Source organism: Labrus mixtus, chromosome 2, assembly GCF_963584025.1.
Source record: "Labrus mixtus chromosome 2, fLabMix1.1, whole genome shotgun sequence".
NCBI classification, from domain to species: domain Eukaryota; kingdom Metazoa; phylum Chordata; class Actinopteri; order Labriformes; family Labridae; genus Labrus; species Labrus mixtus.
In genome coordinates this window covers 16,300,119-16,316,413 of record NC_083613.1, presented here as the reverse complement: position 1 = coordinate 16,316,413, position 16,295 = coordinate 16,300,119, and the positions used below count along the sequence as shown (strand labels likewise).

At 36.9% G+C, this 16,295-nt stretch overlaps 1 protein-coding gene across 1 annotated transcript; it reads right to left on the bottom strand.

Moving 5' to 3' along the window:
- Window positions 1-467: 467 nt before the first annotated feature.
- On the bottom strand, window positions 468-16,115 carry LOC132986648 (uncharacterized). The gene is made up of 6 exons (XM_061053166.1): window positions 15,903-16,115; window positions 5,129-5,533; window positions 3,775-3,900; window positions 2,774-2,824; window positions 2,506-2,565; window positions 468-1,347 (listed from the first exon to the last, which is right to left on the bottom strand). The coding sequence occupies exons 1-6, from the start codon at window positions 15,952-15,954 to the stop codon at window positions 1,277-1,279; spliced, it is 765 nt and encodes a 254-aa protein (XP_060909149.1). The 5' UTR covers window positions 15,955-16,115; the 3' UTR covers window positions 468-1,276.
- Between the last annotated feature and the right edge of the window lie 180 nt (window positions 16,116-16,295).

The window sequence follows — 16,295 nt, the reverse complement described above, 5'->3', positions numbered from 1 at the left end:
TGTGTGTGTGTGTGTGTGTGTGTGATCAGTTATTTTGGGACAAAGCTAGATCCCCAGTTCAGTTAAAGCACATTTTAGGTCACTGGTTCAGGTTCAGTTTCTGTGAGCAGTGCTGCCACCTACAGGTCGATGGTGGTGACAGAGGAGACGACTTCCTGCTCCTATTTAAATCAAACAGACCTGCTGATTAAAACTAGCAAAACACTGAATAAGTATGTATCCATATTTTAATGAATCCTCTGCATGCAGAAGGAGGGGCTGAAAGAACAACGAGAGGAAGTTGAGACGAGGAGACACAGAGGAGGAGTAAAGGAGGAGAGGAGGAAAAGATGTGCTGTAGACGACAGAAATAAAACAAACAGGAAAAGTGTTGACGGAAGAGGAAACCACATACTGAACTTAGAAACCACCTCCTCCTCCTTCAACCTCATCAACACTTTCCAATCAAAACCCTCAAAGACAATAAATTAGGTTAAACTCAGATCCTTTAATAATGTCATGTTTTCTTGACAGTCATTCAGTACGAAGGAGTTTGCGTGCATTTTTCATTTTACTACACACCTGTCTGATGGAACAGATGTATGTCTGTTCATTTTCTCCTACTTTATTATAAAAGTACCTGCAAAATAAAGTTTACAATCAATATATAAAAGGTTGTAAATAATCACTGTTTGTACAGTAAGAGCAGTATGATGCAGAAATGAACAATGAGTTGTCACTGACACATGATCTAACACACGTGTTCCCAAACTGTGCCATGCCAAGGATGCCAATATAGCATCAGCCTATGGCGGGGACCCCCCTTGTGGCACATTCAGGGGATGACCATGACCCCTGTTGTATCTGATTTGCCACCCAAGTGGCAACACCAAAATCCTAAACTATGATTGGCTATGTGAATTGTCAGAGTTGGGATTTATGTTAAGATACACTATTTTCCACTCTCTTTTGTTACTTTAACAAAAGATGAACACACATGAATATCAAATCTGTTTGACATATTAATATTAGTAGTTTAAGTAGCCTAGATATGTTTAGTGGAGACAGAAAGGGGGAAATCAAATTTACTTGTTTGTGCGCACTAACTCTAACCTAACACTAACCCCCCGGTGACCCCATAGTGACTCCTTAGACGGTCAGGACCCCTACTTTAAAAACCCCAAATCTACAATAGATCTTAGTATGAGACTCAACGGCAGTGTGCACAAAGATTCAACCCAGAAATAATCACGTATGAAAGCACACAAACAGAGGATGATGATGATGCTGAAGATGGTCAGAGGTTGTAGCCACTGTTCCTGTTGGATGATGGTTCTCTGCTGTCATTGACTGTCAGCCTCTCCAGAGCTGATTCAAAAAATAGAGACAAAAAAGTACTGCGTTTATAAATACATCATTAAACAAATAAAACATGAATATTTCTGCAGCTACAGACTTTGACCGAGCAATTATTTAAAAATCTGACATGTGATGCTTCATAAATGTACAAAGTGTTATATACATTTAAAATGAACACGGTTTATGAAATAAGTAATTTAATAACGTAAATGAAAAAAATTTAAAGGGAAAAAAAGAAGCGAATTCCCCACATATTGATGGTCAGAAAAATGTAAGTAATGTAAAACATTGAGCAATTGAAAAATTATATATATTAATATTATAATTATTTGTATTGATTGCTTTATGATTTAATTTTCCATAAAGTAATGTTCGATAGGAGATGTGCTATTAAATAATATGCAATATCATTATGTGCAATGAGAACAATGGGAAAACTAGTACAACAGTAATGGCAAATAAGGTGATGTGCAATAACTTACTGTGAGGTAATAACAATGCACAATAACCAAATGTGCAATAATAGGGTTTTTTCTGATGCTCTTACATCTTTTATATTTTGTAAGGCTGACTCTATAAGAGCATATTATGTGCCATTCTATTCTATTCTATTCTATTCTGTTCTGTTCCGTTCTGTTCCGTTCTGTTCCATTCCATTTTGTTCTATTCTGTTCAATTCTATTCTATTCTGTTCAATTCAATTCTATTCTATTCTATTCTATTCTGTTCTATTCTATTCTATTCTATTCTGTTCTATTCTATTCTATTCTATTCTATTCTATTCTGTTCTATTCTATTCTATTCTATTCTGTTCTATTCTATACTATTCTATTCTGTTCTATTCTATTCTATTCTGTTCTGTTCTGTTCCGTTCTGTTGCATTCCATTCTGTTCTATTCTATTCTAAGAACAGAAAGTTAAAGATCCTCATCCTTATTATAAACTCCAGTGGATTAAAATGTGTTGAGGATGATTGTTCTAATTTCAAAGAGAGTCAAAGCTCTTGTAGTTGCAGAAACACATTTATGCATGAATGTCTATGATGTATATATTATATTATATTATATTTTATTTGTTTTAAACATCTTTTTAATTACAGTATTTATTTGTTTGTTATTTGTTTTTGTTTTTAACATGTTCGTAATAAAAATCAAATGTTATAGTCACCAGGGTAGGACATTCTCATCTCGACGTCTGTGACGACACCCTTTCCTCGCTGGTACGACACTGACAGACACAAACACAAGAGACAAACATTAAAATATAAATAAATATATAGTCTTAGATTAACGCTTATAACAACATTATTAGGAAACCAGTGAGTGTGTGTGTGTGTGTGTGTGTGTGCGTGCGTGCGTGCGCGCGTGTGTGTGTGTGTGTGTGTGTGCGTGTGTGTGTGTGTGTGTAAACATGTTAGTGTGGGTATGATACACACCGCTGTGACTCTGTGTAGGTCCTATCCAGCGGTTCTGTCTCTTGTCTGAAACTGAAGAACATCAAACCAGAGACATCAAAACACAGCAGAGAACATTAATATATTCTCATTATGAGGTTGTATTGTTTTATACACGCACAGTGTGTTAAAAAGTAAGCCAATACCTTTTCCAATTTGCTAAAAAATTGCAGTTCCTGTACTGTCCACTAGAGGCTTACTCCCGCAGGGAGTCATGTAGAATTAGGGGTGTGGCCTCTAGCTGTCTGCCTCAGCTAATTTAGTCACTGAACTTCAGCTCTGGACCGTGTTTGGGTTGTTGGAGCCTTTTGGAGATTTTTTCATGTAAATATCAGACAAATAATCTGTCTTGCTGTGCGCTTGGTTCAGACAGTTCAATAACTCTGAGCTCCACTTTTTACAACCATTGGCAACACGTTAGCTGCCATCTGTGCCTGTGAGAACCACAACTCGACTGTGCCCTTAGTCAGCCAGTGCGTGAAGTCGGGATTGTTGTTGAGTTTGCACTGCTGTGATTACATGTATCGACTACACTACTTAAAGTTACTCTTTCCACTGTGTTCAACAAACTCTCTGAGTTGATCTGGATTAATGAGATAACAGATACAGCTAACACCATTAATAGAATGTCATTCTTTGAATCTCGATGGGTAACTAGCTGCAAATGAATCAGCCAGGCACAGACTGTTTGGCTTTCATAACTTAGGTTTTGCTCTTCAACTTGACTCTGAACCAGCAATAAAGCCCCAATCAGACTGACTGTGGGGGGGCGGCTCCTGAGCCCTGCCCATCTGTGAAGGACATACTGATGCTGTTCTTTAAGATTTATTCATTTGTCTCTTCAGGATAACGACTTTATCTGTATTTTGTTCTAATCATCTTTAATCTTAAGAGTCTTAATGATCTGATATTCAGGTCAGTAAGTATTGATGTGTGTGTGTGTGTGTGTGTGTGTGTGTGTGTGTGTGTGTTTGTGGTCTCACGTCGGCTCTGCAGAGCTCTGACAGTCGGTTTGGTGAAGCGGATCAGGAAGAGGACGAGCAGCACGCAGCAGAGCAGAGCCGTCACTACTTTGTAGGCCTTCAGCTGACCCTGTACATCTGTTTGAGCTACACACACACACACACGCACACACACGCACACACACACACACACACACACACACACACACACACACACACACACACACACACACACACACACACACACACACACACACACACAAACACACACATTGGTATGAACCTGCAGAAGAAACTGATTTTCTTATGATTTTCTCACATTAACAGGTCATTATTCTACACAACGTGCTGTAGATAATTGTCTAAAACCTGCTGGCAGCTGCATACGGGTTTGGGAGATAATTTTTATAATGATGCTTTTTAAATCAATTAAAAACATCTAAAATAACAGGAGACTTCACTCTTTTGATAAAAGAAAGTTAAGGCGTCCATTCTCCATACATTATGTTGTTTATGAAGTCAGTTTTTTACTTTGCATGTGGTTTTGAACATATATGAGGACGGTCATTGTATACATTAAACATATTAAAGTGCACCTAAATTAACCAATAATGGATAGATGATAACTTACAGAACAGATTTTACTGATACGAAGCATTTCTCGAAACTCTGTGAAACAAAGTCAAAATAAGCTAAATTTCCAATACACTGCATTTCTAAAGGGGATTTTAAAGGCCATTGAGACAGAGAACATCTGCGACACCTGCAGACAGCCACACAAACACAGTCTGTAGCTCCTAAGACATCACCACTTACCATGTACCAGCATCAGTGGTAATTACAGAAGAGTAACAAGGGCCAGATGTTGTTAAATAGCCCCCTTTAGAGTGCAAGTTTGCAATTAATCTGCCTTCACTCTGCTCTCAATCCGTCCACAATTTACCTTTTCTCCGCCCCCCTGGGCCGTTAATCTGCCCTCTCTCAGCCTTCACATACAGACTCTGCTCTCACATCACCCTAAATCTGCCTTTACCTCGCTCTTACCTCAACTTGCCCTAACTCTGCCTTTGATTGGCCCTTAATCCGCCCTCCCTCTGCTCTCAATCTGCCCACACTACCATTTCTCTGCATTTACTTCTCTTCACTCCATCGTCACTTTTTCCTCACTCGCCCATCCTTGGCCCTCACTCCGACCTTATTCTGCCCCCTCTCTTAACTTTGAACACTTAACACACTGAGACACAAATATAAAACACTGCTGATGATTTAATGTTAAAGTAGAAAGGATGAGTGACAGTGGAGCTTCATAATGGTGCTGTTGCAAACTTGCAATGTGAAATGATCTTGTATGCATGTGTGTGAGATATTAACCTACCTGTACATTTCAGCATCAGAATCTTACAGCTCCTATTCGCTGCTTGCCCTGCGATGTCATAACCCCCCAGCTTCATGCTACTCCTCCAGACTGGCAGCCCCTCACACCCGCTCCGACTCTCACACGGGGAGCTCAGCAGACTCTTAACGAGGGTCAGACTGCTGTGACAGAGGAGGGAGGATGAGGAGGACGAGGAGGGGGGAGGGTGGAGCGACAGGATCGCTTCCCCTTCACAGCCACTCGTCCATCTGACTGAGAGGAGGCCCAGAGAGTGAGCAGAGGAGGACTTGGGGGTGGGGGAGGTGGATGGGCAGGTGCAGTTATAGTCACTACTGCTGGGGTTGGGGGTCACGGTGACATTGAAGCTTGTGTCAGTTGTGTTTCTTGTTTCTGCTGGGAGATACACTGAGTGACAAACACAAAAAAACAAAAATGTCAGCATCTGAAGAGGTGTTACATAAAAGGATAGAAGCAATGTTTTAACCATAAAGCCGTGAGCGTCATTTCTGCATGAAAACTTCAGTAACATATGTGCGCCATAGTGGGCGCTGACTACTCAAGGCCCCCGTGAAGGGAGGGGCCCTTAAAAGAATCTTAAGTTTGTGTTTGGATTTTTTCTCTCTAAGTGAGAACTGGACAAAATAAATTAACATGTTTTCTCAACTTTCTCTTATCTCCAAAAACAATTAAAATGCTTAAAAAAGATGAATTTATTTATACGTTACATTGTTATTGTTTAATTTAAACTGCAATAGAGAACACAAAGTTAGAGTTATTTAAAGTTGTAAATTCTAGTAATAATGATACCTGTATGATACCACGGCAACAACAAAAAAAAGTCAGGTTTTTAGTCAACAAAAATTGCAAACAAACTTCTGCACAGTGTCTCAATTGCACAAAAAACATTTGCAACATTTCTGTATGGTAACTGAACAAACGTGTTGCTGTGACTCAGACTCGAACACAATCTGAGAGTAACTGAAGGTTTTTTTATAACCGCTCCGTCACTTTTCAAAATGCACTTGTGTTTCTGTGACGACCACAAACTGGTTTCACTTCAGATCTGATCGGTTCAGACGACGGCCCCACATTCACAGGATGAATTTTAAGTTTCTACCAACACGCAAAATGTCTGTATACAACCTGACGACACGTTAACAATAATATACAACTAATGTGTTCAGAGGGAAGTGTTATAAAGATTGAATGATGTTTTTCTAACCAGCATTGAGAGTAATGTATGCACACAGAAATATTTAAACTGAATGAATCATTAAAATAATCCCTGTAATATATTTGATTTATTTTTTGTAAACGGTAAAACTATTCACCAACCTTTTCATCAATTAATCAATACATTTTTATTTGTATTGCGTCAACTTATAACATAATTCATGAACACATTAAAAACTTTGTTTCTTAAAGAAAAGAAAAAAGACATTATTATCACCTGTCTCACCTGTCATGTCTAAAGTTAATAAAGGGAGTAATAACATTAAAGTCATTACGTTGTTTGGATTGTTTTAATTACAGTTTTTATTCTTTAAAAAAATTACTGTGATGACTTCATTTAATTTCTATGGATTCTGTATGTGTGCAGTGTGTATCATTTTTTTACAGTGTATTGCTGTTAATCAGAGGTTAACTTTTAGTTTTCATCAAACACAAAAGCAATCAATTCCTGGAGAAGTTTTCTGATGTTTATTGTTTTTTTACTATTATTTTCTCTGATCTAAAACAAAAAAAGAAAGTTATTAGATGAGATATATATATTTTTTCCCTCAGATTCTTCACAGATTGTGATTGTGAACAGATTTTGTAAACGCTGCTGTACAGCATTGCTGGAAACAAAGTTACGTTGTTGACAATAAAGAGTATCTATCTATCATACCAAGAACCTGTACTTCCAAACTGAAGGTGATAAAGTAAATTAAATGTTAGAAGAACTTTAACTGTTTCAATTACGGCATTGATAAAGAAGAATATAAAGAATACAGATTTGTTTTCATCAGATATCATTAACTTAAAGAATCATGATCATTCAGAAATTAAACACAAAGAAAATATTTTATTATACTTGTGTACACAAATGAACCTTTTCCGTTAAGAAGTGATTATAAAACATGATTTCTACTGTCCAAAGTTTAAATTATATCATTTATCTTTCATATTTTTTCTGATAATGTTTGTGATGACTGATCTGAAGATGAAGAACAAAATCAATCAGTGTTTTTCTCTCTCACTTTTGTGTTGTCCTGTCATTTTTAGAGTATTTTTACACATTTTATATCACCAGAATCGGTGCGTCGTAAACCAAGGAGATGTTAGTCAGCCAAACAAAGTATTCAAATGTTGTGATGTATAAAAAGTAAAAACACATTATTTCAAAGAACATGTTGATTCAAAATGATTTGGACCTAAAACATTTCTAATATTTTTAATGGTGATATGAAGTAACCTTTTGCTGAAAATGTAACGATATATATATTTTTTAATTTAATAATGCAGTTCTGTTTTCTGCTCATTATTCTCTAAATATATAATTTATGTTTCTCATTTTTTTCTGATCAAGTTTGTGCCGAATCAATCATCTCCTTTTTTTTAAACACATTTTCTAATACTTCATATCACCAGATATGTACGTCCTCAAATAAAAGATTATGTCGATAAAATATAAAAATTCATAAAATATGTTAAACGTTGTCATGAATCAAAAGATAAAGCTGAGTTTTTCCTCACTTATTAAACATGTTTTTTTTTTAGCATATTCTTAATTTAGGTGAACAATATTTTGGCACTCAATGATCTTTTTTAAATTCAGATCAGATGAAACAAGATTTTAAAAAGCGATAATCTCCTAACGTCGCCTGCAGGAGGTTAGTTTACAAAGCGTTATAAGTTTTATGTACAGTTTATAAAAACAGCTGATTGTTCTAATATTCAAACTGTTGTTTAAATAGTTATATGTCAATTTAAAGTAACAAAACATACTTAAAAAGTACTACTTACTTGTTGAGACTCAGTGATATGTGTGTGTGTGTGTGTGTGTGTGTGTGTGTGTGTGTGTGTGTGTTTGTCTTTGTGTACTTGTGTGGACCAACACTTGACAAACAGCCCATTGTGAGGACTTTCTGATTTGTGTGGATGTTTTGTAAAGTCTACCAAGAAAAAGCAGAGAGACATTTTTTTTTATTTGAGGCTGCTTAAATGTCACTTCTAACACTGTGTGTGTGTGTGCTGGGGTGTGTTTGTGTGTGTGTGTGTGTTTGTGTGTGAGAGTATTTTGAGGTTGGATTCCCGTCAGCGGCGTGTTTTTAAGACGTTTAAATAAACCGTGTCACACAGAATTTGCATTTCTCTGGTTGTCTCATAAAAAAAAACGTTTGGTTTCGGTTTACGGAGAAAAATTAAAAATCCCCAAAACCTTTACAAAAACGACGTAACCTTGTCATGACACAAATATATATTTCAGTCCATATTTAAATCTTAAAAATGATAACTGAATATTTTTTCTGAATCCTTATTTCCTCATTCCTTATAGTTTTATGTATGAGTTTATTTAACGTTACATTTTTATGGCATTTAACAGCATTTTAACCATCATATGCTCCATATATTCACAGCCTGACATGGTTTAATGCCGTCCACTGACCCGTGACTTTAGAGATTGTTCTATCATGAAGTTTAAAAAATGTGAACATGACAGAGATGCAAATTGTCCGATCAGCCACATGAGGACACTTTAGTGATGATCTGCATGTAAACACGGTCAGTTGTATTATTTCTAAAAGGACCATCAGTGTGATTTTCATTCCTGTACATTGTTCTGTCTCATAGTCGGAAACAGAAATTTTATATTTGCAGTGTTTTTAAAATCTGTCATTGTAGACTTTCCTCCACACCTGATCTTTGTTACGCATGTGTCTCTGCTCTGCCTCTTATTAGATCCTTTCTGACTTCAGTTTTTGCAGATTCTTTTCTTCCAGAATCTGAACAAAAACTACGATCACTACAGAGCTTTGTCTTCTCTTCACTGCTGACCACAGCATGTTGGAGTTTAATTAAATGTCTCTGTTTTCACTTATGAAGCTCTGCCTTCACTCGTAATGTTAAACTGAATACAGTTTATTTCACCATCAGCACCATCACACTCTCTGCTCTCTACATGACGAACACTTATTTTAAAACAAACAAATCCAGATGATTATTTTCCTGCTTTCTTCCTAATTATCTTTAAGGGAAAAAAAAGACTAGTGTGCGCACATCCAAGCAAATTGCATACTGTACATTGTACAAGGACAAATAAAGTGTAGACTGCAGAAAAAAGAGAACAACCTTTTTTTGAAAGCTGGCAGCTGAACAGTGTGCGGACCTTTCTCTTTTTTCTTCTAATTAAGTTTTCATCACAGGTAAAAGAGCTTGTTTTGGTTTGAAATCAACATTTTAAATTTTTATTCACTTCATTCCGGCCTAACGTGTTAAACTTTTCAAACATCTCTTTAACACACAGATTCTAAAGTCTTGATTTTATTTCATTTATTTTTGCAAAGATTATTTAATTTAGTGTTTTTGTCTGATTTCACGGGGAAATCTGAGGAGAGAGGATGACTCAGCAGATAGTGACGGCGAGAGTCAAACTGATGCCGCCACACTTTGGAATTTTTTCCCTTAATATTAAAATTGTCAATCACTGACTTTTATTGTTTCTGATGTTTATTTTTAGACTTTATGTGTTGTATGTTTAAGGTTTTTATTGTCTTTCAGGTTGTTTTATTCTACTTGTGTGTTGTTCAGTGTTTTTATTGTAAAGTATTTTGAAAAGGGGCTCCATAAATAAAGTTTCTTTCTCTTTTTTTTTATCTCTTATATGATAACGAAGAATTAACAATCTACCAGCTGAGCTAACATTTCACTGTTTCATCTAAATTATTATTTTATTCAAACATTTCTTTATTATTAGTGGATCTTTATGTGGTTATTTGACCTTAAACTGTATATTTGATTTGATTTGTTCAACCTGCTGTTATTTGATTTTTCTTTAAACTGGTTTCTAACTGGTTTAAAAAGACAAAGTCACACGAGTCTTTGCTTTCCTTCATTTGCTCCCTCATTGTGTTTGATTTTAGGATTTAATTGATCACTTTAAAAACTCGCCATAGTTTGATTGTGACCTATACGCAGCGGAGAGGCCAACTTGGTGTGAGCTCATTCACAGCTTCAGGTCCTAAGGTCTGACTTTTCTTAAATCTAGATGTAACAAGAGAACACACACACACACACACACACACACACACACACACACACACACACACTAATGTGAGTGTTCAGCTCTGAATAAAGTGTATATAATGAGCTTTTCTTCATTAAGCCCTTTACACACCTACCCACCATCCAGCACCCTCCATCACTGTCAGAAAAAAGTCCCTGTTTGATCTTTTCTTTAAAAAAAAAAAGGCTCTCTACGGAGGCGTATAGCATTCACATGAGAAAATAAAAGTCTGCCCTCTTTTTCTGAATAAACTAGATCATTATCTGGGAATTAGGACCACATTTTTATCAAAAAGTAAAATTCTGCTCTGCTTTTCTGAAATAACGAGATACAGTTTAATCAAGCTACAGCAGAAGCTTTCATTTACAGCAAACATTCCCAGACTGTTGAGTTTAACACCGTTTTATTTTGGTTTGGTTTGAAACATGGGGAGATTCTTGTGTCTTTAGGTAAAATATGACACTGTTATTAGTTTGTCGACTTTGTGCAGGCAACTCAAATGTATGCAGTTCAGACTCAAACCTGGCAGATCACAGCTCCAATAAGACGTGCCTCACTGATATAACCTGATGCTTCTGAAATACATTCAGGCTGGCTCCGTGCTGACTCAAGAAACATTAAGGCAATTGCTGAAAATACTGAATATTTACGGAGCGCAACTGAGGCGTTGGTGTTGTATTGAGAAACACAAGCGCCTCGTAACTCAAAATTCAGAAAAGATAATCATGCTAATTCAGAAAAACAGGGTAGAATTTTTATATTATCATGTGAATGCAAAAGTCTTCTGTATCTTTACAAAGCTAAAGCTAAACACATTTTATAATTATGTGTACAGATATAAAATGTTTAGACCCATCATCAGCAGAGTAAGTGTTTCTATGGTCCTCGCTGGTCTTTTCTACGGGGGCTTATGAGGGTCAAAAAGATTTGCATTGTAAAATGCATTTTACAAAGTGTATATGCATGCACACATTTTGTAGTTTTGCTGTAGAATGAATTAATCTGCTCTCCTACATGTGTACACGAGTAAAAGGTTTTTGACAGATAAAAAAGTGTTTTTGTGAAACATTTTGCACACAGATAATTTGAACCTGTTGAAAGAGTTTTCTAGAATGATGTTGTGTTTTTACTTTTAAATTATAAACAGGATATTTTCATCAATTAGGTTTGAGAAAGAAATTCAGATACACAGAAGTCCTTTCTGTGCATGTGACCTTGAACGCACCAGCTACCTTCAACACACATTTTGTCCCTGATTTTCCACGCGTTATCATTGTGCAAAAAGAAAAGCATTCTATAAACATGTTTGATTTTTGCAAAGTTAAAGTTCTTCTGCTAATCACAAACTATATTCTGCTGTAGACACAGGTCATGTGATGATAACAAACACTTTTAAAAGCTGAATCTCTGTGAGATTTAGTTTGAGAGGTTTGTTGTTTTGTTTGTGACATTTTGCAGAGAATCACAGAAGCTTCACCAGAGATTAAAAATTACAGATTCACAAAAACATCAAAACAAAAAATCTGTGAGTGAAAACTGAAAAAATAAAGTGTCTGCATGAAGTAATCAACTTTGTCCTCTATTTAAACATGCTTCACAGTTGTTATAAAGCCGCCTTTTCACAGTGAGGTGAGGAAGTGAAAGTTCTGCAGAACCCTGACTGTATGTCGGAGAGAAATCGGAGAAGACTCAGACTGAATTTACTCACATTAAGAAGTTAAATTATAGATTACACGAGATATGAGGTAGATGGAGTCCTGTGTAATGAGGTTTGTAGAAGTGAAGCACACATAAACATAAAGTTTTCACGACACCAGAACTTTAAACTTTGATATGATTCTAGTAAAAATCAAACAATATTGATAACAGTTTGATACCACTGCAACAAAAATTCCTCGACACCAAAAAAGTCCTCGACACCCAATATTGGATAATTTCTTTTTTTTAACGATCAAAAACTGCAGACAAACCCCTGCACAATGTTGTGCACAAAAACATTGACATTGTTAGCATTTGTAAAACTTAGACGTTGCTTTCTCTCTTTTGGTTAGAATCTGACTAGAGTTTTCTTTTGAAGTTTTGGTACTTTTTGATTCAAGTGATAATTAAAATAACAGATTGTAATGTTTTGAAATATGTGGTATGAAAAGGCCCTCTTTACACGCCGACTTCAGAAGTAAAACAATAAGCTGTTATTGTGTTTGGGCGGTTCGTTTACACAAAAAAAGTATTTGCCTGAAAACGGAAAGTTTTGAAAACGGGTTACAGAGTGTAAACTCTTGAAAATGGCACCGTCTCCGTCTTGTAAACTGTCAATACGCTGTTCCTCTGAAGACTAAGACCTTGTGCAAAGGCCCATAAGGGTTCCATTCAATAGCATCGAGCATGTTTGTGGACTACAACAATAATGGCGGATGTCTGACTATTTCCGACTGGCATGACTCCCAGTCGACATTTTCTTGAAATGTACTCGCTTTGTGGTTTAGGGTCGCCTCGTCATCCGTTCACAGTAATGTTCATGCATTAGCCTTTTCTGTATGTTTACACCTCACTGCTCTGCAGAAGGAAGGCATGTTCACTTTGTTTCATTAGAAAGTCACACCACCAACAACTAGCCTGGCATATACAGTAAACTACAGCGTTTATAGGGGTTTTTGCGAATCAGTGTGCACAGCAGCTGTTATCAAAACATTTTTGTAAATAAAAACTACAAACTAGGATTCTTCCTGCAACCTTACTGCATATTGTAGTTACTATAACACACAACATAAATACTTCAGCTTTATTAAAGTGTTGTTAAATCAGCTTTATTTCCAGACTGTGATCTTTGTGCACTAAACCCAAAAAAGTAATTCAAGTAAATGTTTGGTTATTTAACAACCAATCAGTATGTCAAAGTACATTAAAGTTAAAGTTGTATTGTTATGTGAACCTTCAGTCTTACTGTAAAACTGCACATTACACGTTACAAGCATGATTTTAGACCGATCTGGCAGACGTACTGCAGGGTTTCGGGACCTTTTGACCCCGGAAATCGATCATTTTATCTCATGAATCGTTCCATAGTGAACGATAATCAAGGCCACATCTGGGTCCCCTCACAATGTCCCGACGCAAAGTCTAGCATGTTTGTTTTTTCCTTCTATGATGTTTTCTGTTACAGCAGTAACGTTGACCAATGAGAGTCAGCATTATTACAGTAGATATGAGCGTAGACAAACAAAATGGAAGAGCGGAAGAAGAATGATGACGACGCTACTAGATGGAACTATGAGACCGAAGAATATTTTTTTAATTACATTTTTTGTTGATTACAGTCTTTTTTCCGGGTTTCGTCTAGCCTAGCCCCTCATGCTTCCAACGTCATTACATCGGTCGTGATGATTAGTCAAGTCTCATCGTGTAGTCTGTCATGTCGGTCGGTCAAGTCACGGCACCAATTAGTGGCTCTGTGATTGCCTAATCTGAAACGTTAACCATCCTAACAGACAGAACGATTGAGTAATCTGACCTTGTTATTTATGTTGACGGGATTCAAAAGGTTAATTATTCATGTATCTGCAGTGTTTGGAGCAACACGTTACTCTAACTTCACTATTTTGTGGTAACTAGTAATGCATCTTGTTCCTTTTCCGATTTAATACAGCCATTTCAATTACAGAAATTTAAAAGGCACTTGTTACTTTAATCGAAATAACACACGACTATATGAGATTAACGTTTATCGACAGCGATTCAGTGGGGGAGGTCACGCTAACGTCAGTACAGTAGCATCCTGCGTCAAACAACAAGAATAAAGCGGTGCGCTGTAGTCTATGTACAGGAAGGAAAACTTTATCCACTGCCAAGAATAGTAAATCTAATCTCACCGAGCTAAACAACACGCTTTACTTAACTAGCCGTCAGAGAGCCCGGCGCTGCGAACACCAGACAAGACGAGGCTTGAGTTTAACTCGCCGCCAGCTAAACAAACTGCGAGCGTTGGCATTGCACATTCTGCTCGCTGTCCACAGTGCATCCATTAAATATTTACTTCTTTGCTCTGTAAATTTTAATTTCCCTTGCAAACTGTTTGACATGTGGTGCTCTTGTATCGACGAGCTACAACTGTCAATGCGAGCGTACGTTTTTTCTTTCCACTGTAACTTTTGCTAAATGTTGCTAAAGTGCTACGCTCATGATGGATTAACGCTAGGTCTTTGTTATATGGCAATGAGTAAGGTCTTTTTACCTGCTCTTTTGTAAAGTGTCTCGAGATAACACCTGTTGTGAATTGGCGCTATACAAATAATGACTGATTGATGGAAATGGTTTGTTAGGACAGTCAAATAGGAAACAAACGGAATCAAGCTGATTTGGTCGCTGAAGCTCGCTGATGTCGCATGCTGTTTGGACACACTGTAGGCCAGGACTTAAACAGACCGATTGTAAGGTATGTTGTTAATGACACATGCTTCATATCAACTGTTGAGTCTGTTGTCGTCAGAGAACTAATTAGCAAAATACCTAAATATTCAAAATGGCTACAATGTTATAGGAACGAAAGAGTTATTTCCTCTCACACTGCGACAGCAACGTGTAATAATGTGAACATTAATGTGAGTATCGATGAAAAAGAAGGTGCTCCATGTTCCTCTTTTTGACTGGCTGCTCATCTGTAGTCCCTTCATTTTAACCTACAGGCTAAACATACACTTCTATAACCACTTTGTTTGCGTTGTCTTTTTTTTCCTCATAATTCTTTGACTGTATTTTGGTAATATCATCACTTCATTCTCCTAATCTCAGATATTTCACCTCTCATGTGGCGCTCACTTTGTGATACATAAGGACTCAGAAACACAAACAAACTATTTTTAGCAGAATCAATGTCCTCTCAGGTTAGCTTTAGCACTCAGAGCTAACACCAGTCGGCAGTTTGAACTTTCCCACTCAGTTGGAAAGTTTACATGTGAAGTTTGACAACACAGTCAACATTTATTTTCCTCAAATGAGTCTCACTTGTTGTTGCTGTTGTTTTTTTTCTCTTAGTGAGTTTTGCTTCTGCAAATTAAACTTATAACTAATGTCATCTTTAGTAGGGGAATTTTAAACCTATTATGGTTCTAGTAGAAAAAATCAAATGACATTGAAAACCTGTTTGAACAAAAATAAAAGTCCTGAGAATTGTGGTGCCTACAGAAGAAGAGGGCGAAGCTAAGAAGAGCGAAACCCTCACTCTGCCCTCTCCTCCACACAATGCCAACATACTTTTGCAATTGAGACAGTTTTCAAGAGTTTGCTGTGGATTCATTCCTCTCTTGCACACCTGTCTCATGAAACAGATTAGTTTAGGTACTTTTTGATACTGTCGATTTTAAATATCAGAGATCGCATCGTTTTAAACACCTGGTATTGAAAAGTATTGAAAGTAAGTGTTAAACATTTCGACAAACTTTGTATTAAAACTCCTCATGTTGGACTAGCTTTTAGCCTTCAGTATAAAATAAAGTAATGTTTACCTACCAGTAGACATGAGCAAAAGAGAGATGGTCAGAACGGTCCTGAGATCCATCATCACAGTGAATGACAGGTGGAAAAAGACAGAGAGAGAGAGAGAGAAAGGAGAGAGACGAGAGGAAGACTCCTCCTGCACAAACTGTGCAGACAGAGGAAACTTTGCAGAGGAGTTATACTGTGAATCAGTTCATCCTGCTGCACGCTGCACACCTCTCTGCACATTTCCTCCCTTCAAAGAGCTGCTGCACCGGGCGAGCAAGAGAGAGAGCGGGGAAAAAAAGCTGATGATAAGAAAGGAGGAAGAGGTGGGAGGAAGAGGTGAAGGAAGAGTTACTTAATTCATCTTTTCTGAAATCATGTTTGTGAGTCAAAACTTCAAAACAAATCTGAGACATCAGT

Coding starts and splice junctions, on each gene's coding strand:
- LOC132986648 (XM_061053166.1), bottom strand. CDS start 15,954: ATGATGGATCTCAGGACCGTTCTGACCATCTCTCTTTTGCTCATGTCT. Junction 5,534..15,902: donor TCTTTTGCTCATGTCTACTG/GTAGGTAAACAT, acceptor TTTGTCACTCAG/TGTATCTCCCAGCAGAAACA. Junction 2,566..2,773: donor ACCTACACAGAGTCACAGCG/GTGTGTATCATA, acceptor TGTGTCTGTCAG/TGTCGTACCAGCGAGGAAAG.